Source organism: Orcinus orca, chromosome 18 (genome assembly GCF_937001465.1).
Source record: "Orcinus orca chromosome 18, mOrcOrc1.1, whole genome shotgun sequence".
Lineage (NCBI taxonomy): Eukaryota > Metazoa > Chordata > Mammalia > Artiodactyla > Delphinidae > Orcinus > Orcinus orca.
In genome coordinates this window covers 10,252,566-10,279,915 of record NC_064576.1, presented here as the reverse complement: position 1 = coordinate 10,279,915, position 27,350 = coordinate 10,252,566, and the positions used below count along the sequence as shown (strand labels likewise).

The 27,350-nt window shown below is 37.2% G+C and overlaps 1 protein-coding gene across 10 annotated transcripts in view; it reads left to right on the top strand.

Moving 5' to 3' along the window:
• The window catches only part of PCCA (propionyl-CoA carboxylase subunit alpha), a 385,988-nt gene that overhangs the window by 251,583 nt on the left and 107,055 nt on the right, over positions 1 to 27,350 (top strand). For 8 of the 10 annotated variants that reach the window (XM_033435088.2, XM_049701173.1, XM_049701172.1 and 5 more), the window contains one exon: positions 23,282 to 23,380. The exons of 1 other annotated variant lie outside the window; for it this stretch is intronic. In XM_033435088.2, the coding sequence (XP_033290979.1) occupies positions 23,282 to 23,380 (99 nt within the window). Of the gene's footprint in view, positions 1 to 7,005; positions 7,104 to 23,281; positions 23,382 to 27,350 lie in introns of those variants that run through there. One more of the 10 variants, XM_049701177.1, reaches the window with a different exon arrangement.

Genomic DNA, 27,350 nt, shown 5'->3' with positions numbered 1-27,350 from the left:
ATCTGGATATTACCATTAGGAGTTTCTAGTCTGTTTCAGTGTTGCTTTCTCTTCCTTCCTCCCCTCCTCTCTCCCCTCCCCCCCTCCTCTCTCCCCTCCCCCCTCCCCTCCTCTCTCCCTCCCCCTCCCCCTCCCCTCCCCTCCCCCCCTCCCCTCCCCTCCCCCTCCCCTCCCCTCCCCCTCCCCCCTCCCCCCTCCCCCCTCCCCCCTCCCCCCTCCCCCCTCCCCTCCCCTCCCCTCCCCTCCCCTCCCCTCCCCCTCCCCCCTCCCCCTCCCCTCCCCCCCTCCCCTCCCCCTCCCCCTCCCCCTCCCCTCCCCTCTCTTTCTTTCTTTTTCACATCTTTATTGGAGTGTAAATGCTTTACAATGTTGTGTTACTTTCTGCTGTACAACAAAGTGAATCAGCTATATGTATACCTATATCCCCATATCCCCTCCTTCTTGAGCCTCCCTCCCACCCTCCCTATCCCATCCCTCTAGGTCATCACAAAGCATCGAGTTGATCTCTGTGCTATGCAGCAGCTTCCCACTAGCCATCCATTTTACATTTGGTAGCGTATAAATGTCAATACTACTCTCACTTCATCCCAGCCTCCCCTCCCTGCCTGTGCCCTCAAGTCTGTTCTCTACGTCTGCATCTTTATTCCTGCCCTGCCACTAGGTTCATCAGTACCGCTTTTTAAAATTCCATATATATGTGTTAGCATACAGTATTTGCTTTTCTCTTTTCTGACTTACTTCACTCTGTATGACAGACTGTAGGTCCATCCACCTCACTACAGATAACTCAATTTCGTTGCTTTTTATGGCTGAGTACTATTCCGTTGTATATATGTGCCACATCTTCTCTATCCATTCATCTGTTGATGGACATTTAGGTTGCTTCCATGTCCTGGCTATTGTAAATAGTGCTGCAGTGAACACTGAGGTGCATGTGTCTGTTTGAATTATGGTTTTCTCAGGGTATATGCCCAGTAGTGGGATTGCTGGGTCATATGGCAGTTCTATTTTTAGTTTTTTGAGGAACCTCCATACTGTTCTCCGTAGTGGCTCTATCAATTTATATTCCCACCAGCAGTGCAGGAGGGTTTCCCTTTTCTCCACACTCTCTCCAGCATTTGTTGTTTCTAGATTTTTTGACAATGGCCATTCTGAATGGTGTGAGGCGATACCTCATTGTGGTTTTGATTTGCATTTCTCTAATGATTAGTGATATTGAGCATCTTTTCATGTATTTGTTGGCCATCTGTATGTCTTCTTTGGAGAAATGTCTGTTTAGGTCTTCTGCCCATTTTTGAATTGGGTTTTTTTTGATATTGAGCTGCATGAGCTGCTTGTCTATTTGTGAGATTAATCCTTTGTCAGTTGCAGAATATTCGTTTGCAAATAATTTCTCCCATTCTAAGGGTTGTCTTTTCATTTTGTTTATGGTTTCCTTTGCTGTGCAAAAGCTTTTAAGTTTCATTAGGTCCCATTTGTTTATTTTTGTTTTTATTTCCCTTACTCTAGGAGGTGGGTCAGAAAGGATCTTGCTGTGATTTATGTCATAGAGTGTTCTCCCTATGTTTTCCTCTAAGAGTTTTATAGTGTCTGGCCTTACATTTAGGTCTTTAAGGAGTTTATTATTGTGTATGTTATTTAGGAGTGTATTTTTGTGTATGCTGTTAGGGTGTGTTCTGATTTCATTCTTTTACATGTATCTATCCATTTTTCCCAGCACCACTCATTGAAGAGGCTGTCTTTTCTCCATTGTATATTCTTGCCTCCTTTGTCAAAGATAAGGTGTGTGGGTTTATCTCTGGGCTTTCTATCCTTTTTCATTGATCTATATTTCTGTTTTTGTGCCAGTACCATACTGTTCTGATTACTGTAGCTCTGTAGTATAGTCTGAAGTCAGGGAGCCTGATTCCTCCAACTCCGTTTTTCTTAAGATTGCTTTGGCTCTTCAGACTCTTTTGTGTTTCCATACAAATCGTAAAATTTCTTGTTCTAGTTCTGTGAAAAATGCCTTTGGTAATTTGATAGGGATTGCATTGAACCTGTAGATTGCTTTGGGTAGTATAGTCATTTTTACAGTATTGATTTGTCCAATCTGGGAGCATGGTATATCTCTCCATCTGTTTATGTTATCTTTGATTTCTTTCATCAGTGTTTTATAGTTTTCTAAGTACAGGTCTTTTGCCTCCTTAGGTAGGTTTATTCCTATGTATTTTATTCTTTTTGTTGCAATGGTGAATGGGATTATTTCCTTAATTTCTCTCTCTGATCTTTCATTGTTAGTGTATAGGAATGCAAGAGATTTCTCTGCATACATTTTGTATCCTGCAACTTTACCAAATTCATTGATTAGTTCTGGTAGTTTTCTGGTGGCATCTTTAGGATTTTCTATGTATTGTTTTACTTTTTAAAGGCAGTTTATTTCTAAGGTAGAATTACAAAATAAATTATGCCTCTTGTTTCTAACTCAGTGTTTAAATCTCACAAAGGTAGATATTGCTTGAAATTTTAAGATTTAGTGCAAATGACTTTGGGTACATTTTGTGTGGATGGATTTGCTCTTAGCCTATTGCCATGCCAGCATGATGATGGGTTTATATTGTGCTTGCCTAATTTTGTTACTTGCCTTTTTATAAAACATGCTGCGTATGTTTAGACGTGCAATGTATGGTTTCTTATGGAACAAGAGTAAGGAAACCATCTGGAGATTAAACATAGCACAATCCTCTGTTGTAAATAGCCATGGACAAACTTGTGAGTGGCTAGCAAATTCACCCAATTAGACAAAAAGTACTTATGATTAGCTTTTAAAATCTAATGATGGCTACTTGAGAACTAACTTAAATATCTCTCTTTAATCATACAGGTCCAGCTTGATTAATAGAGGAATTGTTGTTGCTTATTGTTTTTATGATCAGATTTGAAAGCAAGTTTAGAAGAATTTATGATTTTGTTTATGGCCGGCTACCAGAAACACCAGTGAAGTGTGAGAGCAGTGGTGACTGGCAAGGTTGCTGGTGGTGGGTGTTGTTTTCCATTAGTTTAACTTATCAAAGATTGAAGAAAGATCTGTTTCATTTCATTCCACATACTACTTTAGGTACACTGATGGATGTTGCAACCTAAAGTTGGATCTAAATCAAGTATTTTAGGTTTCATCTATTCCGTTGGGTTTTAAATTACATATCCACACCACGCCACACCATACATTAAGAACTTTACCTCAGTGGAGAGGTGTTTCTTTTTTGTTGAGTTTAGCATACCAGCTTGGAGTTAAGCTGCAATACAAGAAATATACTAATTTACCAGGAGGATATTCTTGCTAGCACTCTGTATGTATCATTTGCTTATTCAAGCAGTAAAACTTCAACAAGAGGAGGTAATTTTGCTTAGATTTCTTGATTTGAATTGTTCTACTACTTGGCACTGGGTGGAAAAAGGAAAAACATCATATTGAAAGCATTGTTCTGTTAATGAAGTTGCTTGTCCTTTTTTGTGCCAAATTTGGCAGGTAAAGTGACCGTTTATCCTGCTTGCTGGAGCTGGAGAATAGATTGGTGAGGAAAAGCAGCAGTTTAAGTAATGACACTAGATAGAATGTGGTACGTTGTATACATCTCCCATACTTTTAGATATTGACATGCAAGTTTTATTTCTCTTTAGTAATGCACTTTGCCTTTAACCACTATATTACTTCCAGTAGCTTTCATCAGCTACATGCAATTTGCTTCAATTGTGAAATTGAAAAAAATACTGTGTTGTTATTAATTATAATAAACCAAAGTGAAGCATTTTGATCTGAGGATAAATTAACGACTGTATTTTGTTTCGGGTATTTCAAAAATATTTCATGTTTTTAAATTAGGGACAATTATTTAAAATTTAAAAAGTAAGGATGAAATATACACATTAATTAGTAGAAAGACATTAAGATCAAATTCCAGATGTTCATGATTTCTTCCATGTTAAATATACTTTGCTCTTTTATATGTGCTTTAATTTTTGACTTACAAATTCTAAAAGAGAAATTTTCACCAAAAATCTTGTTCTAAAATGAGAAACATCTCATTCAAAATATGAATAGGTGATTTTTAAAAAGTTAATCATGTGTTCAAATGAAATCCGTGAATTTAGCATTAGTGAAACTTTGAAGTAAATGTATAATTCACTAAGTTTCTTATAAATTACATTGTCCCTACTTATAAAACTTTAGGATTTTAAAAATTATTATTACTGTTATAGTTCATAATGTAGTGGCTAAACATGCCCTCTCCCTGTAAAAGAAGAAATCCTCTATTGAAGCTAATATGCAAAATTTTTTTTTTTTTTTTTTAAAGTGGATTGGTGAATTTGTAGACTTGCAAATGTTAACACAAAAACAGTTAGGGTTTGGTGTTGCTGAAACTTGTAACCATCAGTCCTTTCTGCCCACTAAACCAACTGGTAGGCAGGTGCAAATATTACAAAATCTAACATCGCAATTGACACTAATTGGCATAGTTGTTGGCAGTCTTATCAGAAAGCAAAGGGCTGAATGGTTGAATGGATTTAGAGAACTTGAATGATAATAAGCATTTTTATATGCATCTTGAATTACTTTTGTGACCCAGACTAACAGGAACACTTCATTCTGACCTCATCCTTCAATGAACAGAAATTATAGAAAGCATAATATGCAGTGTGTGTGTGTGATTACTGACTGTTTTTCAGGTAACCTTTTACAGCTCTCTGCTCCATTACCCACTTCCCACCTCTCCCCACCCGCCTTCCAGGGCTCAAAGAAACCAAAGTATATGTGTGGAATAAAAAGGAGATAACCATTATGACTGAATATTAAAGCAATTTTTTGATTGATTTTTTTTTTTTTGCCAAAAGCTTGATGAGTGTCAGTACTTTAGGCTAAACTTAATAAAACATATTCGTTGAGTTTATGGATGAAACAAGAAGTCTGGGATTTGCTTCTAAATGGTCTTGGAGCAGGTGGGCAAATCAGTGGGGCTATAGATGAAACAAGATTGGCTTTAAGTGGGTAAGTTTTGAACTTGGGTGATGGAACCATACAGGTTTATTAAGCTATTCTAGCTGTTTCTGCATATGTTTGAAATTTTCCACTACAGAAGGGTGCTTGTTTGTTGGTTGGTTTCATATGCTTACTGACCTTACCCCCTACTATTATAAGGTCTTCCGTATTTGGCCAGTTCCATCCCGGTACCTGTTTTAAAATTTTTTCCTGATTCCTTTTATCAAAAGTGACTCATCTAAAGAGAGAGCTATATAACCTAATAAACTAATCTGTGTGCTCATGCACAAATGAGTTAATTTCTAGGTAGTGTGATTATAACAGGAGCTTTCTAAAGACACTTCCTTAATGGAAAGGAATGACTCCCAGATGGAATTTTTAATCACTGGGGTGGGTCTTTGTGCCTGTTCTGTCTGTATGAGGACCACCCCTCACAGAGTATTAACAATTGTAGGGTTGTGTAATGCTTGATCTTAGCATTTTTGTCCTAGAGATAATGATGTATTTTCCTTCAGTAGAAATACTTTCCATAAAGAAAGTGTTTTTCTTTATGTGAGTTAGGAGATGGTGTGACTCTTGTTTGCCTTATGTTTGCTCCTGTAGGTATTTCTATGTGTTTTTTGTCCCCTCTCCACCTCCAAATGATTTAGAATTACCTGTGTTAAAAAGTAGAGTTGAGTCTTGTTTCATGCACTCAGAGGTCCCTTTTGCAAAGAAGTGTCTAGGGAGAGAAGCTTGCTAGAGGCTTCAGCTTGAAAGTTAAGGGCTGAAAACAGTCACTGTCACCCTTCCTTCTCTCTACTGGTTATTACATAGATGAGTAGTTTATATAAATTTTGTACTCTGCTTTTAATCAAAGTTCCCTTGAGATTTATTACAATCAAGTAAACATAAACTTTTTAGAAGGTGTTTAAGATGTTAATTCTCGACTGGTAAGAAGTGGAGAAGCCAAGATAAATTTTTAGGCTGTTGCTTCTTTTTCCATGCTTTTGGGCTGTACAGAGGATTGATTTGGGTTGATCCTTATTTCAAAGTAGCATTGCTTGAAATATTTTAGATTTTTAATAGCTTTCTAAGGAACTGAAATGTAAAAACAATTTCAGTGTTTCTTTTTTAGTTTGTGGCTCTGGAGGAATGAATGTTGTTTGCTCATTAATCTCCTGTACTATTCTTGATTGTTCTCCATTCATCCCTTTTCTTGTTAGCTTTTAGTATGGCCATGATAGGTGTATTATGTCTAGTAACTGCTATCAGAACTGATGTATTATATTGGCCCTGGCCTTTTTTCAAGGCTCCTGGAGAAGTGCAAGGCTTATTCTCCTTTCTGTTTGGGAGCATAGTTTTACAAATAATAAAATGGTCTTACTTTGTAATCATCAGAATTAAAAGGATTTATCTAACAATTTGAATGGATGATTTTATTTGTGTGGACATGAAAGTGAATGGGATAGAATTTTAAATAGCATTTAAAATTTGTTTTGAAACTCTGTCTGCCTCTAAATGACCTCTGTTAAATGTGCTTGGATGCGTACCTGCGAGTAAGGTTTGGGGTGTTCACCTCTGAAATACTACATCCTTTGTAGATTTTGTTTCATCAGAGGGCCGATGGAGTCCTTTATGTTGTTGGATAACTGTAATCTGCTATTTTAAGCACATATGGATTTTTTAAATACAGGTATTATCAACAATTTATAGGACATTGTGACTAAACATATTTTTACTTAGAAGTTACTTTATTGGTCTTACCAAAAGCTGTCTTGGGTGTTTTGAATCAGAACTATATTGTCAGTGGTCAACAGTCTAAAATAAAAGCCACTTATCTGTATGACATGTAGTAAGAGTATGAAAGCAAGTTATTATGCTTTTATCTGCTTTATGTTGTGCTATTTAAGTTAAAAACATAGCTTTGGGAGCTTTCCAGTAATTCTGTAATCATGAAAATAAAAGATTTTCTATCTCCTGAAATTAGATAATTTTTAATACAACAGGTGCTCATCTAGGACACACCGATCTTCACCATCAAAGCACTGTGCTAGGCTCTTCATGAGGGACATGAAGGAACAAGACATCAGCCAGCCTTCATGAGGTTGGTTGGGAGGTGTTGGGATCAGTGCACTAATGATTGTGACATAAGGCATGATTTGATAAGTGCATAGAGATACAAAATGTTATAGAAATTCAAAAAAAAAAAGGGAAGATACTGTCCAGTCTAGCGGAGGACTACAGATGATGTAACTGTCTTCAGGGGGGATGGAGCAGAAAGTCAAGAGCAAACGGACACAATAAAGAACTTAATATCATGGGTAATGAACGGACGGTAGACATCTGTTAGGCTGAGCTGACTGTTCCAAGTTTAGGGAATAGTGGGAATAAAGATCAGGGAATAGGTTCTGTGCACGTTTGTTGAATGTAAGAGAAAGAGGGGAGAAAAATTGGAACGATAGCTCGCTAGATGGAGACCATTAGTACTACAAGACCTTGAGGGCCACATTGAGAAGTTAAAATTGTATTTATTAAGCAACCAGAAGCCAAGAAAGATTTTGAGCTGAGAAAACTCATAAGGCACAATAAAGCCACATTATTGACTGGTTAGTGGAAATAAATAGAATTGTAGAAGACGGGTGATAGGGCTTTGGGAAGGTTTTCTGTTTGGATGGGTTGAGAGCAGGAAAAGAAAGAAAGGAAGAGAGTTTGTATTTAGCCTAGTAGTTGATAACAGAATTTGGGGAGGGGTAGACTAGGGAGATGTCAGCAATAGTGGGAGGAGAAAGGGCCAAGCAAGTCAAATTTAGTGGATGGAGTATTTTTCAGGATGAGTCAGCTTTTGTCAGCCCCACTTGTGACAGGACTCAGTCTGTAAACCGTCTCTCCCTATGGCCACGTTGGCTTGATTAATTGACAGTGTGGACTGGAATTCTTTGGTACCAAGCAGGACTGTCCAAATAGTTGGCCTGACCCGAAGATCTATTTTCTTTAACTTTTTATGGAAAATTAAAAGTATACACAAAATTGAGAGAATAGTACAGTGAGTACCATGCACCAGTTTTGTTTTACCTAGCCTTGCTCACCTTTTAAAAATTTACCTGGAGTATTTCAAGGCAGATACCATAGCATATTCTACAAATCGATGCGCTTTTTTTTTTTTTTTTTTTTTGGTGCGGGGGGTCGGGGGGCCGGTTGTTGTGTTGCAGAAGATCTTCCAGTGTCCTAAATTTGCAAACCTGTATCGGGCATCTAGTACACTGTTCCTTTTTTATCCAAAGAGAAACCTATTTCTTTTTAAATTTCACATCAGTATCAAATCAGTTGACCTTTTAAAAGTTGAAGCACCTGAAATATATTTAGGGAAGAAGCTACATGTGTATGTTGGACAAACTGAGAAAGACAAAAGTAGCAAACTTACTGTTAGGTGGATAATAGAAAGCTGGTTTTCACTGTCAGAGAAGAGAGATACAAATGTAGAATTGGGGAGACTAGGATTGGATCAGAGAGATCAGTGTGAACTCAGGATTTTTTTATAGGTAGATATAGAAACAGGCCTAGATGCATTTACTAACTGCTTAATGTTACAGTGGACAAACTTGGCAGGAACCTTCTCAATCAATGACAAAGTCACCTCATTGGTAATGGGACAGGTTGACATCATGTGTCTCCTGGTATGATGCTAAATAAAATACAACATCACTTCTGTAGTGGTCCTGGTAAAAATTAATTAACATGAGGAAGCATTCTCCCAAATTGAGAGATGCTCTGCAAAGTAACTGGTCCCTGTTCTTCAGAAAGTTCAAGCTCACAAAAGACAAAACAAATTCAAGGAAATGTTCCAGATGAACAGAGACCAAAGAGACTTGACAAAAATGAATGTTATTTTAAAAACCTGCCAAAAAAAAAAAGGCTGGTGGGGAGCGGCGGGGAGAGAGAGAGAGGCTTGACAACTAAATGCAGGAACCTAAATTAGAAACTGGACATACCATAAAGGTCATTATTGGGGCAATTGGCAATATTTGAATAGGGTTTGTGGATTCAGTAGTAATATTGGATCCATATTAACTTCCTGATTTTGCTGGTTGTACTGTGCTTGTGTACAGAGAGCATCCTCCTACTTAGGAGAATTAAAGGGCAATGAAACATCATAACACTTATTCTTTACTGACCAAAAAATTAACAATTGGGGAATCTAAGCTTGATATACTATTGCTATAATTATTATGTATATTTGAACTTATTTCACAGAAAAGGAACAACATAAAAAATACTTTCCCAGGCCATTCATTAGAATGGTAGAACTTGATTGCACCTTTTTCCTATTTCCTGTTAGGACCAATGAAGGAATATTGGTAACTCTGTTAACCTTACTTACCAGTAGGGTTATGCCAGTGGTTTATAGAGCTGATAAGCTGCCTTATCGACTCTTTGCAAGTGCATTGTTTATTACAATCAATTTAATAGACAGATCTTTACCAGGGTCTTCCTTGAGATATAACGGATACTTGCAGAGTAAAAGACTGATTGTTAGATTATTCACTGAATGGGTTTGATGTGTAGGTCTTGGGTGTCAGTTCATGAATCTGACCTTTACCTATCAAAGAAACTGGTATAAACCATGATAGGAAAAAAAAGGAGAGAAGTTATTTTATTGTTCATCCTTATAAAACATTCTGTTATTAGATTTGTACCTCATGAAAAGTTTTAAGGACATAAAATGTATACTAATTTTGGGGGAGTAAATTTGCTATATAATTTTAAGATACAGACATAAAACTGTCAAATATATGTTACTGGTATTACACTGTAAATAAAGAGATAAAAAAGTACCTTAGTATATCTATAAGGAATAATGTCACTGAAGGCCGCAGAGGCTGAGAAGAGAGGACAGAACTGCTGAATAATCTTTGGTAGATAGGAACATGGAAAACAGAATATCAAATATATTTGTTTTGGGCCAGGAGAAATAGTATATTAGGACAAACTGTGTGTCTAAGGATAGTACTAGAATGTTAAACAGACACAGATAGATATTATATAATGTAGGTAAGATTAAGAAATAGCACGTCACAATTGCAGTGTTAGGAATTTAGGAGTGGGAAGACTTAGACATTGTCGTAAAGTCCCATAGCCTGCTTAGTTCATGCGCGGGTTCTGTGGTGGTGAACCACCAGCTTAGATAATGGGATTTTATCGGGGGACGTCTGTGGTAGCAAAATACATATGAAATGCAAAATAAATGCTGATAGAAATCAGATGAAATTAAAAGGCTAAATAATGGAGGAGGTATTAATGGAAGAACAAGCAAAAGCAGGTATGCTTGGAAAAGGAGAAAAATAGATTGAGAATAATCATTATTGTGGGAAGAGCACATGGTACCAGTAAATTGAACTACTAACAACAAATAGAATTTATTTAGGACTTATTGTGTGCCAGATACTGTTCTAAGTGCTTGACTTCTTTCCTCAACCACTCTGTGAGAATAGATTTTACATATGAAGAAACAGACATGAATAATTGGGTAACTTGTGTGGAGCTGAGGTTCAGATGCAAGCATTCTATCGACAATACTACGTAGAAAACACAGGATTCCACCATGATTTGGTAGATTTGGTAGGTGAAGTAAAGGCAGCTTCAGTTGCTCCTTATGTTAAGCTCATCCACCTAGAGTTACTCATTCAGCTGATATAATTTACAGTATTATCTGCAGAGAATGACCTTTTCACACCAATCCAAAAGAAAGTACTACTATAATTAAACTGTGGGCAAAATAATGTAGAATTTTAAAAAAACCATCCAACTGAAATCCAAGTTGTTACTGATCAATTAATGAGGCGATAATTAAACAGAAACTAGTCAACATGGTTGATTGTAGATCAGTACCTAAAATTTGTCTTTGCATTTCACATCCTTTGAGATATATTTAATTACATTTATAACACATGCATACTTAATATAATCTTTTGTGACAGATTAACAGACCTTCACCATCCTTAATGTCTAATTCCTCTTGATGTTTTTGTCATTATTACATATATATTTGAGAGAGAAATAAAAGACTGTTTCCAAGGTGATAGTGATAAAGAAGAAACTTACGAAAAATGGTTGTCTCCTTTTGTTTTCAGAAAACAAGTTTTCTCATTTCTCTCTAGAAGGGCACAAGAGGTATCCTAACTATATTCTGGAATAATAAAGTATTTTAGTAAATAGAAGAACAGGATAAAGAAAACCTACTCTCTTTGTGTTATATTAAGATATAAGACTGTGTTATAGTTCATATTAAAATATTAAGAATTATTCATTATTAGAATAAAATATTTGAGTTATTTTTCTTATCGTTTACCTGAGAAGTAAATGTTGAGGCACATAACTTAGCAAAGTTATTAGATATAAATAATAGGAAAATTATGTGCTTCTTATTGTCAATATCTTAACTTTTAGAATTTTTTTAAAAAAGTGTATTTGTATTCTACATATCCAACAGCAGTTTATGTAGAAGTCAGTGAACTATGGTAATGTTGGGTGGTGGTAATATCCCACTTTAATTAACTGCATGACATAGAGATTCCTTTGTTATTGAGGAGTGTGAATATACCTCATCTGTTTGATATACATCTAATAATCATATTTTTGTTAGCAATAGTTAAAGAGATAAGAACCAAAAGAACCAGTAAATATCTTTATCTCTAAAACAGTCTTCTTTTCTTTCAAGGTAAAATACGCACTGACTGACTACTATGTACAAGCACTGTATCTTAGTATTTAGATTTACGTCTGTTACTTTTGCTTTTGACATGTGGATTTAAGTGATATACTCTGAGGAGAATTGCAAGATAATTGCTTCTATAACTTACATAATTTATATGGCTCTATAATTTCCTTATATATGAAATAGAAGGAAGAGAGGGTTGGGCTGGAGTATATTATTTCCAGGATCCTTACCAGCTTTATAGTCAAATCAGAAAACTGCAGATCTTTTTCCATTTTTTATGCAGATTAATTATTTTTAAGGTAATCTCTGAAAGCCTATTAAAGGTGCAGGAACTAATTATTCCTTTCTGAAAATTAGTTATGGCTTGATTAACAAGCAAGTCTTTTTCATCCTTGGTATTGTTTTCAGAAGTAGAAGCAAGATATTCGATCAGAGTCTTTAAACTAGTGGAATACCTTGATTTTTATCTTAGATTTAATTCTACGCAATGCTAATCATCTTAACATTTGATGATTAAAAAAAAGAATTTCAAATTTGTGTATAACAAAAAAGAAGACTCGTATGGTGAATCAAAAACACTTCTTACAGCCTGCATTGTCCCCAATTTTTATTATTTTTGGAAATACTTTTTGGCAAATATTTTGTTTTGTAAGTTTTACATTCCTAATGTTGAAAAAAATTGTTTAGCAGGTGCCTGCTCCAATAGAAGCTGTAACTGTGTCATGAGGTATCTCTGAGGAAGTGCCTTTTTTGTTTTTTAATGGTAAAGGATGTAAGTAATCTCTCTCAAATGTCAGATTAATTTAGGGTGTGCACTTTCTTTTTCCCTTGTGATTACGTAGGTAGGAAAATTGAATGTTCCAAACAACTCATGGAAAATATTCCACATCAACATTGTTTGTACCACAAATGCAGTTAAATTCTTTTAATGGAATACAGAGTTACAGGTAGATTGTTAAATATGAGAAAATGCTTTCTTGAAATAGGAAGGAAATTGTGTTTTTGAACAGTTGTTTCAAACATCATAAATATTCTTATTATAAATGATTTTTATCTACACTGATCTCTTTGATTAAGCCAGGGGAAAGTTATCAGAAAATAGAGCATGTTGAGATGAATTTCATGAATTCCACCCACCACAGCCTTGCTCTGATTAATTCAAATTTATAATGTCAATATTTTAAATAGAATTTAATCTTGAAATGATTACAGAATGGTGTGAAATGTGGTGTCCTTATACTAAAGATTACAGTAGTACATGTCTTTTTAGAGTTTACACTTTTTGAAAGCTGGCAGGACCTCCATTTGGATGTTCTCACATTGTCTTTATTTCCCCTTTATCTCTGATGTTGTAAATGATTAGTTTTATGATTATTCTGCTTATGGTTAGGGAAACCAGTTGTAGATACCGAAGAATATATGTGGGAAGATGTGTCTTTCTCAGTAGCCCAGGTGCGAGATGGGTGGCAGGTTTGGATAAGGCGGTAGTGGTGCAGATGCAGAGAACCTGGGCAGTTTGAAAGCCTTTTGAGTCAGCTGTTACTCCTAAACCTGTTTCCTGTGCTCTTCGGCATAATCTCTCTACTTGCTCTCAACCTTTTTCCACTGTGCCTTCTGTATCTCTTGCTTTGTCATCAGCCATGTCCCCTGGATTCTCAGCCTTTTCTCTGAATGTTCTGCCTCTTAACTTGCCTTAACAGAAAGAAACCTGGGGGGAGATTTGCTCTCATACTGCATGCACCTCAGAGATGGGAGTTGGGAATGTTTTTCTCCTGGTGTCACTCTAGATAACTGTTCCCCTCCCTCTTATAAAACCCTTGTTCTTTGAAGCTCACTTTCATTGGTCTACATCACCACCTCCCCTTCCTCTTGTCAACCTTCACGTTCCCTCCCCTGCATCCCTCCCCCTGCAACTGAAGACTAGCAACCAGTTCATGGTCTGTCTCTCTGCCTCAACACAACCGTTAGTCCTTATGTTTTCCCTCCATTCGTGAATCCACTTCCATTTTTCTATCATTTATCCAGCTTAGATTCCCTGGCCTATAATTGTAGTCATTCACTTAACAAATACCCTTAACTTCTTCAACCCCTTCATTCTTCCATCAATACCAAACTCAAATGAACTCAACCTCTTGCTTTCTTTATGCCCATCTCAAACAAGGTACCTGAGCAGTGCTGGAGGATGGTCCATACCATTACCTGGCCACAGTGTCTCACTGCAGCTGCACTTTGAACCCTGTGTGGCAGTTTTGCTGTTTTTCCAAAAGGTCACTCTTCTCCCTTTTCCTCAGTGACTGTTTCATATCTTGACCTCTGTGTTCCCAGTTCCCAGTTTCCTCCCCCAGTTTATATTACTCCTGAATATACTACTTCTCTCCACTACCAGTAGTCTAGACCTGGTCCCCATAATTTTTATTTTTGTTTCATCTAATGCATTCTCCAAGCTGTAGCCAGAACGATCTTTTAAAAATACAAAGCTAATGATGTCACTCTCCAGTTGGAATCCTTTAGTGTTTCCCACTGTTCCATCCTCTCTCTGGGTGCCATGTTCTCCTTGGTTTCCTGTCTTCTGCACACTGGTTTCAAATAAGCTAAGCTCTTTCTTGCCTCGGATTTTTTTTCTACATGATATTCTCTCTGGATATTCCCACCTACCACTACCACATTAACTCCCACTCACTCTTCAGATCTTAGCTTAAAGATCACCTCCTTAGAGAGGTCTTCCTTCCTGCTGAGAAGTAAAGAGTAATGAGGATAAGAAGAGAGTAAAAAAATTGCTGAAGAAGATTTGTGATCTTTCAGAATACAGTTTTAGCAGCCAGATTGTAGAAGGTTAAGGGGAAAGGTATGTGGTAAGAAAGTAGGTGCAGAGCAACTTATTCTACAACTGGTCAGAGAGAAGAGGAGAATAAATAGTTTGGTGGTTGGAGGGCATAGCGGGCCAAGTGCACGTGCTTTGAAAATATGGGAATCCTGTGTGTGCTTGAAAACGGAGGGGAAGCGGCCAGTGTGTGAATGTCAGTAGAGGAAAGAAGATGGTTGATGATGCATGAAAATAAGAGGACTTATGTCTCAACGTCTCATGGCTTCAGTTTTGGCAAAGAGGAGAGGAGGTCATCTGCCAAGAGTGTGGGTCAGTATTAGATGATAATTAGTGTAAAGTCGTACACTTGAGTCCTATGCCTGTTTAAAGACTAACTTTATGTTTGAGTTAGTGTTTCTAAATAGAGATGTTGAGTCTTTGGATTGTTTTTTAAATACAGAGTTTTAAAATAATTTAAAATATTATGGTGTTTTCATGGTGCTAGAACAGTTCTACAATATCGTCTGCCTTGAAAGGTGTGAAATTTTATTTGAGCCCCAGAGTTTTATGTCATTTGTCACTTCACTCTTGGTCTCTCTTATCCCCACACTGAATTTTACTTAATTTGTTAACTTTTATTGCCTATTAAAGGAAGAATCTTAAAAACTTCCAACCTCAAACAGAGGTCTTTGAGCAAAACAAAAATCCCTTTCCTGTATTTGCCATATCAGAAATTAACTCTCTAAATATATCTTAAATAAAAGGGCTTTGCAACCATCAAACTGTAGAATATGAGACCTAGAGGAGTTCTTCACCATTGCTGGTTTAACTCCCTCATTTTCAGATGAGAATGAGAGTTGAGAAAGAGAGATTGTCTGAAATGTGTTGTCAGCTTGGGTGTTGTAGATGAAATCAGTAAATCTACAACCAGAGAAATTGAAAAGAGTATTGCTCTGTTAACCAAAATGAAGTTTTAAAACAACAGCTACTATTTATTGTGTGCTGTTAGTGAAATATCTAAAGTAGGTATTGATTGTATGCTATAATGAAAGAGGAATTAGGCACTTACACGTCTCCTCACTTAAAAAATTTTTATAAAATACATATACAATTTTATACATATATAAAATTCAAAAAGTGTGAGTGGGTTTGCAGTGAAAAGCAAGCTTCCCTTCCATCTCTGTCCCTCAGCCACTCTGCTCCTCTTATACATTTGTCCAGCGATATTCTATGCATTTAAAACACACACTTAAAAGGTTTTTCCTTAATAAATGATAGCATATTTTATATAGTATTCTGTATTTTCTTGGAGATGGTTTCATATCAGTATGTATAGAGGTGCCTCATTTTTAAAGAAGGGGCACTAGGTTCTTATATGCTGCAGGTTATGTTTATATGATACACTTTAAGGACAGCTTGGCTGGGTATAAAAAGAGAATGTTGGGGGGCAACATTTTCTTTTTTTCGTACTTATACCACATTGCTCTGTGGTCTTCTGTATCAGTGTTGCTCTTGAGAAGTTAAGCTCACCTGAGTTTTTTTCCTTGCTTGTGCATGATTTCATATTTTTGCCTAAATAGCCACATAATTTTTTCTTTATTCTTAATGTTCCATAATCATCATTGATCTACAAATTCAAGGTTTTATTTATTTTGCAAAGCTTTACCCTAAATGAATCTACATTTACTCTTCTTTCTTTCTTTCCTTTTTTTTGGGCCGTGCCACGCAGCTTGTGGGATCTTAGTTCTCCCAACCAGGGATTGAACCCAGGCCCTCAGCAGTGAAAGCGCTGAGTCCTAACCGCTGAACTGCCAGAGAATTCCCTGTTCTTTCTTTATAGCATTTTCGAAGGAGAATTTGTATATACTTTGGATCCCATTTCTCCCTCCTCCATATCTATTGTCTTCTCTATAAATTGTTTTTATATTGTTGGTCTTTTCCACTTTGTTTTATATGATTTCTGTATGTCCTTTTCTTTCTTTTTAGTCACACTTATTCTATTTTTAGTGCTTCTTAATGTGGCTTTTATCTCTATAATGTTATTTTTCTCTTCATTTTTTTCTAAGTTCTGCCAGCTTGATTTTCATTTCCTTCTGTTGTTGTTCAATCTCTTCTTTGAACCTTTGTTTTTCTTCTTTGAGCTCATTTTTTTTTAAAGAAGGGTCACGTTTCCTATGGTTGTCTTTGAGACTTTGGAGAATTATTTATCTGAACTCTTCCTGTGTTTCTTTGAGGAGTTCTTGTGTTACATGCTCTTTATTTACCTTTTTCTTTTTACAAATTTTTTTTGAGAATTGTATGCAAAGATTCAATATTGATTGTTTTCTGATTATTATTTATGTTGCAATAAGGTAAGTGGTTGGTTATAAGCATGGGCAGCCTACAGCTTTTCCTTGTCAGGCTTGTTACCCTAATACCCTCTCACCATATCTGTTACTTCCTTTGCCCTAGATTTCATTTCTCATTAGTTTTGGCATTGAAAAGATAGGGTGGTTCTTTATGTCAGGTTCTCAGTGTCGTACTAGTGAAATGCCACTTACACTCTGCCTCTGCTGCTTCAGTCCCCTTGGCTGAAGAGTTAGGTGTAAACAATATGTATGGCATAGTAACAAGAATTCTTCAGTGGTCTGCCTCCATCTTTTTATGGTATTAAACTGTGGTTTAAAGAGACATTCCCTACCTCTCCTACGGTTTATACTTACATCTAGCTTCCACTCATCTAATGATAGCATCAGTAGAATCATTGCATCTACTGTTCAGAACTATGGGAGTTTTGTTTTGTTGTTTGTTTTTGTTGTTTAGAAATCTGTTTATTGCTTGAGGCCTGACAAGGCATGTGATGGCTTTCAGCATGTTCTCTTCCCTCATTTAAAATTTGCAGATATGTTTCATAGCTTAGGATTTGGAGCTTATCCCTTCAGTTATATAGTGAAGTTGCAAATTTAGACTCATTACTTACCAGGTGTATAAGGAAATGTAGTTTTTTTTTTTTTTTATCACATATGATCTTTAGTAGGGGGCGAGGGGGAAGAAAAACTTGCTAATAAGCAGGATCTTGGTCTCTTTTGGTTTAACTAGTTTCTTTCAGGTACTATAGTACTTCAGGTTTCTTCCTCTCCCTCCCCCTTCCACTAACGTGTGGATTCTGGGTGAATGTGAGAGGGGCCTCTGGGGATGCGGTCACATCGGTCTCATAACCATGGAGGTGGGACAGAGAACTCAGACCCACAGTGTCCTTGCAAGGCTTTGCTGCAAAAGGACCTGGACCGGTGACTGTTGATCCTGTTTGTCATCAAAGAGGCTTCTAAAAAGAAACGAAATTGAGCTATTTGTAATGAGGTGGATAGACCTAGAGTCTGTCATACAGAGTGAAGTAAGTCAGAAAGAGAGAGACAGATACCGTATGCTAACACATATATATGGAATTTAAGAAAAAAAAAATGTCGTGAAGAACCTAGGGGTAAGACAGGAATAAAGACACAGACCTACTAGAGAATGGACTTGAGGATATGGGGAGGGGAAGGGTAAGCTGTGACAAAGCGAGAGAGAGGCATGGACATATATACACTACCAAACAAGGTAGATAGGTAGTGGGAAGCAGCTGCATAGCACAGGAAGATCAGCTCGGTGCTTTGTAACCGCCTGGAGGGGTGGGATAGGGAGGGTGGGAGGGAGGGAGACACAAGAGGGAAGAGATATGGGAGCATATGTATATATATAACTGATTCATTTTGTTGTAAAGCAGAAACTAACACACCATTGTAAAGCAATTATACTCCAATAAAGATGTTAAAAAAAAAAAAGAGGCTTCTGCTACCCGTGGTCCTGGTTACTATTTGCCTTCAGTCATGGAGTCCCCAGTTCTATGTGGTCTTTATCCTGACCCAGACTCTCTCTAGTCATCTCAGTAGGACAGGTAGAAACTTTTAGATTCCTACTACTATGATGTACTGGGATCATCTTTCCAGCCTGTTTCTCCATCAGTGCTATATTGTTATTACCGCTATGTTCCAGAAGTAGACCTCTAGCCCAGATATTTTTAGGGTACTTGATACCAGTCAGAATACCATCTCTCTCTACTGCCTCCCCATACCTGTTCCCAAGGATCCATGAAAGAGAGGAAATGGGGCTACTGTGATCTCTCCATCTTCTGTCTTTCCTTCATATAATTTAATTTTCATGTTTCTGTCTGGAAGGAACTTGCGTTCTGTCCTTCTTGCCAAGGTAACATTCACATCCACTCATCCAGTAGCAGAGGATACAGGGAGAGAAATCGATTTATCAGGAAGGGAAGATAAATCAAAGGTAGTTCAAAAATATTGTTTTCAGTTTTTGAAGAGATATGTTTTTTCCTTATGTTTTCATTTTTTAAGAGTCAGATTTATTGAGGTACAATCTGTATAAAATTTACTCTTTTTAATTGTGTGGTTTGGTTGAGTTTTGACAAAATATATAGTTGTGTAATCAGCACCAATATCAAGATTTAGGACATTTCCATCACCCCCAAAATTTCCCTAATGCCCCTTCCTAGTCAGTCACCCTCCTACCCTTGCCTCCTACCAACTGCTGGTCTGATTCCTGCCATATAATGTCAAATACATGGGATCACACAGTGTGTATTCTTTTGTTTCAGCCTTCTTTCACTTAGCATAATGTTTTTGAAATGCTTATTGCTAGTTAGATCATTGTGTGGATATACCGTATTTGTTTATCCATTATTCAGTTCATTTGGACTTTTGGGGTTTTTCCAGTTTGAGGCTGATGTAAACATTCTGCTATATATATTCTGCTATCATAAACAAGCTTCTCAGAGCTTTCATGTATAGGTCTTTGTGTGTACATGGCCTTTCAATTCTCTGGGGTTTTCTAAAGTGGGTCTACTATTTTGCATTCTTGCCAGCAATGTATGAAAGTTTCAGTTGCTCCACTGTTTACCAGCTCCTAGTATTACCACTCTGTTTAATTTTAGCCACTCTAGTGGATGTGGAACACTGTTTCATTATAACTTTAATTTGCCTTTCCCTAATGACCATTTCATTATTTTGAGCATCTTTTCGTGTGCTTGTCATCCGTCTCCTTTGACGCAGTGTCTATTCAAATCTTTCGTCCATTAAAAAGAAAATGAGTTGGTTTTGTTTTTGCGTTATAAGTTCTTTATATATTTTGGATACAAGTCCATTATTTTGCATATATTTTTTCACAACCTGTGGCTTGACTTTCCTTTTCTTAAAAGTGTCTTTCAAACAGAAGTTTTAAATTTTGATGAAGTTAAATTCATCTGTTTTTTCTCATAAGATTTACATTTTTTGTATCCTAAGAAATCTTTGCCTGGCCCTAAGTCATAAAGATTTTCTCTCATGTTTTCCAAAAGTTTTATAGTTTTAGGCTTTGCATTTAGTTAGTTTTTTTTCTTTGTGGTACGCGGGCCTCTCACTGTTGTGGCCTCTCCCGTTGCGGAGCACAGGCTGTGGATGCGCAGGCTCAGCGGCCATGGCTCATGGGCCTAGCCGCTCCGCGGCATGTGGGGATCCTCCCGGACCGGGGCATGAACCCGTGTCCCCTGCATCGGCAGGCGGACTCTCAACCACTGCGCCACCAGGGAAGCCCTGCATTTAGTTTTAATTGTTTTGAATTGATTTTTCTTTTTAATGGTATGGGGTAAGGACCAGGGTTTATTTTTTTAAATATGAATGTTCAATTGTTGATAAACTATACTTTATTTAATATCTTGGCACCTTTTTTGAAAGTCAACTAGGCATTTATTTGTGGGTCTCTGAACTCTCAATTTTGTTCTATTAATCAATATGTCTGTTCTTACACCAGTGTCTTGATTACTGTGGCTTTATGGGAAGTCTTAAAATCAAGTGGCATGAGTTCTCCACATTTGCTTATTTTTCAAAATTGTCTTCACTATCCTATATCCTTTGCTTTTCTGTATATATTTTAGAATCAGCTTATCAATTCTACCCAAAAAAAAAGCCTACTGTGATTTCGATTGGAATTACATTGAATATATGGATCAATTCGGGAGAGAAATTATGTCTTAATAGCACTAAAACTCTTCTAATTCATGAACATGATATATGTCTCCATTTTTTTTTTTTTTTTGCGGTACGCGGGCCTCTCACTGTTGTGGCCTCTCCCGTTGCGGTGCACAGGCTCCGGACGCGCAGGCTCTGTGGCTATGGCTCACGGGCCCAGCCGCTCCGCGGCATGTGGGATCTTTCCGGACCGGGGCACGAACCTGTGTCCCCTGCAGCGGCACGTGGACTCTCAACCACTGTGCCACCAGGGAAGCCCTATGTCTCCGTTTTTTAGGTCTTCTTTAATTTCTCATAAAGTAATGCTTCTGGTTTTTGAAAAAATAAAGTCCACCCTCCATGTTTTCATTTGTTACTTATTTTTTAACAGCTTTATTGAGATACAATTCACATACCGTGTAATTTACCTGTTTGAGTATAGTTCAGTAGAGTGTAGTATATTCACAGAGTTGTGCCACCATCACCACAGTCAATTTTAGAACAGTTTCATCATGTCCAACAAGAAAGCCTATTACGCATAGCCATCACCCCTCAACCTCCCCGCCCCAGTCCATTCCCCTCGCGACTCCTGCTTAACACAGCTGCTAGTTTGCTTCCTGTCTCTTCCAGATTTTTCTATTCTGGATTTCCTATACGTGGAACTATATAATTTGTGGTCCTCTGTGACTGTCTTCTTGCAGTTACCATGTTTTCAGGGTTCATCTATGTTGTAGCATGTGTTAGTATTTCATCCTTTTTAAATTGCCAAATAATATTCCACCATATGGATATATCACAGTTTGTTTTGACATTCATAAAAATGGTTTATTTCAGGGTGTAACAACTTGGTTCTTCCTCTAACATGATTTGAGTAGATTAGATTCTTTCCTCAGTTCCCCTTCATGTGCCCCAAAGATAGCAATTACGGTTTCATTGTCAGCCCTGTTGATTGGAAATTAATATCAGATAACAAATTTTAAATGATTATCATTCAAAACCTTTCTTTACAACCTCTAACTTTTTTTTAACAAATAAAACTTTTATAATTGATTATTGAGCTTTTTTAAACTTTTAAATTTAGAAACATTTTAAAGCAATATTTCAGTTTTAGAAGATCTTTTTAGCATTTAATATTTGTAAAACTCTACCTGCTAAGAGCTTCTTTTGGAAATCTTTCATTGCATAAGGAGATACTTAATTTGGGGGGCAAGGGCTAAATAGGATCATTTAAAATGGATCAGTGCTGCTTTAATCAAAACTGTAGCCTTTTCTGCTTCTCAGACCTTTATCATGTAGTATTTTAATAGTAAGTAATCTATGAGATAGTATGATTATCTGACCTTATTTTTAAAACTAGTTTAAAGGTAAGACAGTAAAATTACTAGAGACAGGGGAAGAGAGAAAATATTTAGGACCTACCATGACAAGCATATTGGTAGAGACTTTCATATGTTAACTTATTTAATCTTTAGAGCACCCCCCTCTCAGATAGCTATTTTTACTGTGTTATAGTTTGGGAACTGAAGTTCAGAGAGGTTAAATACTCCAACTTAGTAAACAGCTTGCACTTGATAAAGCAGCAGTGTCAAGTGAGACCCAAGTCAGTGTGATTCCAAAACCATTGTTTTTTCTTCCATGTAACTGGATTATACTGTGGGTACAGAGAGGCCACTAAACCCAGAAACGCAAGCCAGTGTGTGATACATGTCCTACTGATGCTTCAGTACATAGCCAATAACATATCTTTGCGGAAATATATATACATAAATACCTATCCAAACATATACATCTAAATATATAGGTACACACGTATTCTTCTAAACAGTGTTAAGTCTGTGTGCCTTTGATTATAGTGAGTGACTATCTTTTAAGAGAATCGATAGTGAAAGAATTGTTAGGGATCAATGTATCTTGGCTGTGCCACAGGTTTATTTTGAAACTTCAGCAAACTTAAATCTCTCTTTGTTAGGTTGTTTACTGTAGACTTAAAGTAGTGTTATTTTCGCTTACTTCTCACATTGAAGAGTTAGCAAATGAGTGAAAGAAAAGGAAGAAGTAAGGAATGGTACTTTTAAGTTAGCTTTGAGGGTTTTTTTTTCTTTCAATTACTTTTATTTATTTGAATAATAAAATTTTTCTATTAAGAATATCTGTTTTAAAAGATAATGGGCTTTTGGAGGTAACTTCTTGAATGACGACTGCATGAAATCATTTATGATGGACAGAAATAGGACAGAAGTTTGCAAAGTTCAAATAGACTTTTGATATTCAACGCCAAAAACTTTTGCCTAATTAAAGCTTCTGTTTAATTAAGATAACAATGCATAGTCCTTCATTAAAATTAACACAGAAAAAGTTCTTTGTCGGTCCTTGGAGAGGATATTATGTGCAAGCCCTGTTGTGTGGGTCGCAAAATGTCACTGGCATTTATATGCATTACTCGTCTAATTGCAGTAAATGTAGCACGCCGGATAGGGTTAGACTTAGAAGGCTGCTTGTTACTTACTGGAAATCACTTGAAACCTCAGTACCCAGAGGCAGCTGTGCCCAGGTCCTCACCTCTCCCCAGAGATGGCTGAGAAGACTCTCATTGGACCCTGTCTTTCATGGTGAGAGCAGTAAACATGACAGGTTGTTTGGGGAGCCATCTGTTTAAAATGGCTGCTGCTTTGTATGCAGCAGTGAACTTGAGATCAGTTTTCTGTCTTTCTTCATGGTAACAGTCTTATTTGGTGTCACAACAGGTGGAAGTTGATGAGTCGAAACTAAATGTGACCGGCGCGTGGAACCTGGCTTCACCCTTATTGTCTGTCAACGTTGATGGCACGCAGAGGATGATACAGGTAAATGTTCTGGTGAGGTGCTTAGAGGGCTCCATCAAGTCCAGAATCCTTACCAATACCTGTGTGGTTAATACTTACAGACAGAGTATGGAAAACCTACATTTTATCCACCTCATACATTTTATAGTTGAAAACACTTTTTCTTATTTTAGAGGATCTTGAGTTAAGTCCTATTCTGAGGAATCAATGTGTTCCTTTTTCAGGCAGTCTGGGAAGGTTATATATTATACTTTGTTATAAAGCATCCTGCGTGCTTTTCTAAAAATATCGGAAGATTAGCAGTTTTCTTTGCCGTTGTGGGTTTTTGGTTGTAAAATATGACTGACTTTGTTACCTTTCTTTCCTCTGTAATTGGAATTGTATGGTATTAAATCAGCAGAAGCAGAGCTGTTCAGGTTGACTTGCCATAGCACATCGATGCCTTTTAAAATTAATTAATTAATTTAGTTAGTTAGTTTTGGGCTGTGTTGGATCTTCGTTGCTGCGCGCGGGCTTTCTCTAGTTGTGGCGTGTGGGCTTCTCATTGTGGTGGCTTCTCTTGTTCTGGAGCACAGGCTCTAGGCATGCAGGCTGCAGTAGTTGTGGCACACAGGCTCAGCAGTTGTGGCTCGTGGGCTCTAGAACACAGGCTCAGTAGTTGTGGCGCACGGGCTTCCTTGCTCCGCGGCATGTGGGATCTTCCTGGACCAGGGCTCAAACCCGTGTCCCCTGCATTGGCAGGCGGATTCTTAACCACTGCGCCACCAGGGAAGTCCCTCAATGCCTTTTAAAAATTAAGTAATCTTAATTTGTTAACCTTTCTTTCCCCCCTAATATAAAATCTGTTGTATTGAGGAGGTGCCTTGAAATCCAGAGTTGATTGAATGTTCTTTGTAAGCAGTGTCCTTCATTTGAAAGTAGAAAATGATGAAAAGAGGTGCTGCCAAAATTCCTTTACCTCACCACATAGTTGAGGTTCAGGAAAAGCAAATCAAAACAGCACAGAACATGTGGCTATCACATGCAGATAAAAATCCTAAACTCTCCATAGCATTAAATGCTCATTCTTTTTTCTTTTCTATGAAAATCTTCACATTCCCTTAAGTTGATTTTACACAGGAAACTGATTTTTTAAGCCTAGAGAAATCAAGAAAATCACATTTAAAGATTACTGTACACCAGGTTCATATATACTTCTGTTAGAAACCGTGGGACAGAGGATTCCAGAATCTCAATACATATTAATGACAAAACTGATTTTCAGGGTTCAATTAGTATATTACCTTTATGATCACAAGAAGCATTGAACTCTCAGTAATGAGCCCTTATTTTGACTTTGGTTTTGTGACTTGCTCCAGTATATTTTCTCTCTCTCATATTTTCTTTCATGTTCTAAGTATGAGGTTAAACACTTGGAGACCCTTGGAAAAATTTCACTGCATAATTTCGTATCACTGAGATCCAGTTATTATGTCTTCAGAAAACATGGTTTTGTTACACTTGTTTATGTTAATAGAATATACTCTGCACTGGATGTACTGTGGCTGACATTCATGTGTTTTGGTCTGGGGGACATAGTAGGACCTCTTGCTAGTGAGGAGAGAGAGATACAAAGTTCTACTTTCCAAATCTTTGTATCATGTTATTTTCAGTGTTCTTAATGACTGTGCAGATGGGTGTCTTAATAGCACTTTTACATGTAGAGTTTCTAGGTAAATTAACACTGGGTATGTATTTGGAATTATCCCCAGAAGTATTTTCACTAGCATAGGGATAATGCTCAGTAAATCCCTTTTCATTCTTATAAGTGCTTTGCTTAAAAAAGAAGTATTATTATGAAACAAATGGCACTCAAGGCAGACCCCGTGCCTCTTTGGAGGAGGTCATTCCTTCCAGTTAAGTGCTCCTTCATTGGAAAAAAGTAAACTCAGAGGGATGAATGGTATACTGGGGGAAAAAAAAAAAGAAAAAGTCACTTCCGTAATAGAAGATGAGGAAAATTTTTCCTCATCAGAACAGGTGAGTTTTACTTACTCTCTGTAGGCATTAGCCCTCAGTGTTGACTCTCTATCTCCAAAATATAATGTGGTCCCTGTGAAATTAATAATAATTATAATAATAATAAACAGTGCTTAATGTGTATCAGGTACAGTTCTAAGCATAGTACGTATATTAACTCATTTCATCTTCACAACAACTATATGAAGCAGGTGCTATTATTTATACTTTTGTAAATGAGGTAGCTGAGGCTCAGAGATAGTAGGTGACTTGCTGGGGGTCACATAGCTAATGGGGGATAGAGCCAAGATTGAAATCCAAGCTGCCTTGCTGTAGGATCTGTCAGCCACTACACTGTGCTACGGCAGGCTAAGTAATTTCCCTGTGATTACAGTACCAGGGAGAAGCTGAGCAGAAATTTGAACCCTGGCACTGTGACCCCAGGCTGTGTGCTTCTAACCACTATGCTGTACAGTACTTTTCAATTTTCCCACAGAGTTCTTCGGGTACTAATTTACCTCTCATTTGTGCTGTAAACCAGTGCTGCTCAGACTTTATTTAGTGTGCTTCAGAATCAAGTGGAAGATTGTTAAAACTCAGATTGTTGGACCCACCTGCAGAGTTTACTCTGATTTAGTAGGTCTGGGCTAGGCATGCATTTCTAAGTTCCTAGGTAGTGCTGATGCTGTAGGCGCCACAGTTTGAGAACCACTGCTTTAACCTTTTGTAATCAGAAGATAAGCTGGAAGTGATGAGCAAAGTGACTTAAGTAGGAGCCAAGTCGTTCGAAGACTTGTCAGTTACATAGTATAGATTCTGCTTTATTCTTAGGCCAGCGGGACCCATGGAAGAGTTATAACTAAGGAAGTGATGGTATGAACAGAATTGGAGTTTAGAAAGTTTTTTTCGGTTCCATTGTGGAAAATGGATTGAAGAAGAGTGAGATTGGAGGCAAAGAGAGGAATTAGGAGGTATCAGAAAAATGGGAAATCATTCTTCCTGGAAAATATTAGCAACAGTCGGGGTGAAGAGCACTGTATGAGGAAGGGGTCTGAAAGAACCACAGGACAGAAAGAACTGGTGGCCTCACAGTGATCTTTGTTGATTTCTCTTGCACCTGCCCTGAACCATGGATAGATGGTCAATGTTTATTCCTAACTCCTTTTGTCTCTATGCTGACTTCCTGGGCTGCATTGCCCAAGAGTTTCAGCTCATTACCTCCAAGCAAATAGCTATGAAAATGTGTTTGTATTTCTCTTGCCCTTGTTTATGGTAAATTCAGAGAAGAACTATGGGATGGATATTACCACAGGTGTTTTTCAAAAGCGATTTTACAGTAGTAACTGCTGTTCTTTTTTCCTTGGATTTTTGTATATACATTTAAACTTTTTATTATTGAAACAGTTTATATACGCAAAGTAACATGTATTAGTCTTATAAGAGGTAAAGAATAACTTAATGAGGCTGTTTACCCACCATCCAGATTAAATAAGGAAACCTTACCAATGCTATTGACTTTCTTCTGTGCATCCCCTGAGTAAATCCTCCTTCCTCCCGCCCCTAGAGGTAACCACCATACCGATTTTTAAACTTAGCACTTCCTTTTCCTTATGGATATTTACATATAGAGTAAAACTGTAAACAATGTATTATTTAGTTACTCGTGTTCTTGAACTTGATATAAATGGGACCATACTCTCTATGCTTCTCTAAGTTGCTTTTTCCTCCAGTGTTATGTTTGTGAGTTTGGTCTATGTTTATGAATGTAGTTTAGTTTATTTCCATGCTATATGTTATTAAATCATGTTAATTACCACAATTTGTTTATTCTTTTTCCCCTAGGTAGACATTTGTATTATTTATTTTGTTATCACAAACAATGGTTCTGTGAACATTTTTCTACTACATGTTTCCTCTTGAAATAAGTGTTTCTTCAAGGAATATGCCAGTAGAATGGCTGGGTTTAGGGAATATGCACCCTTAACCCTACACG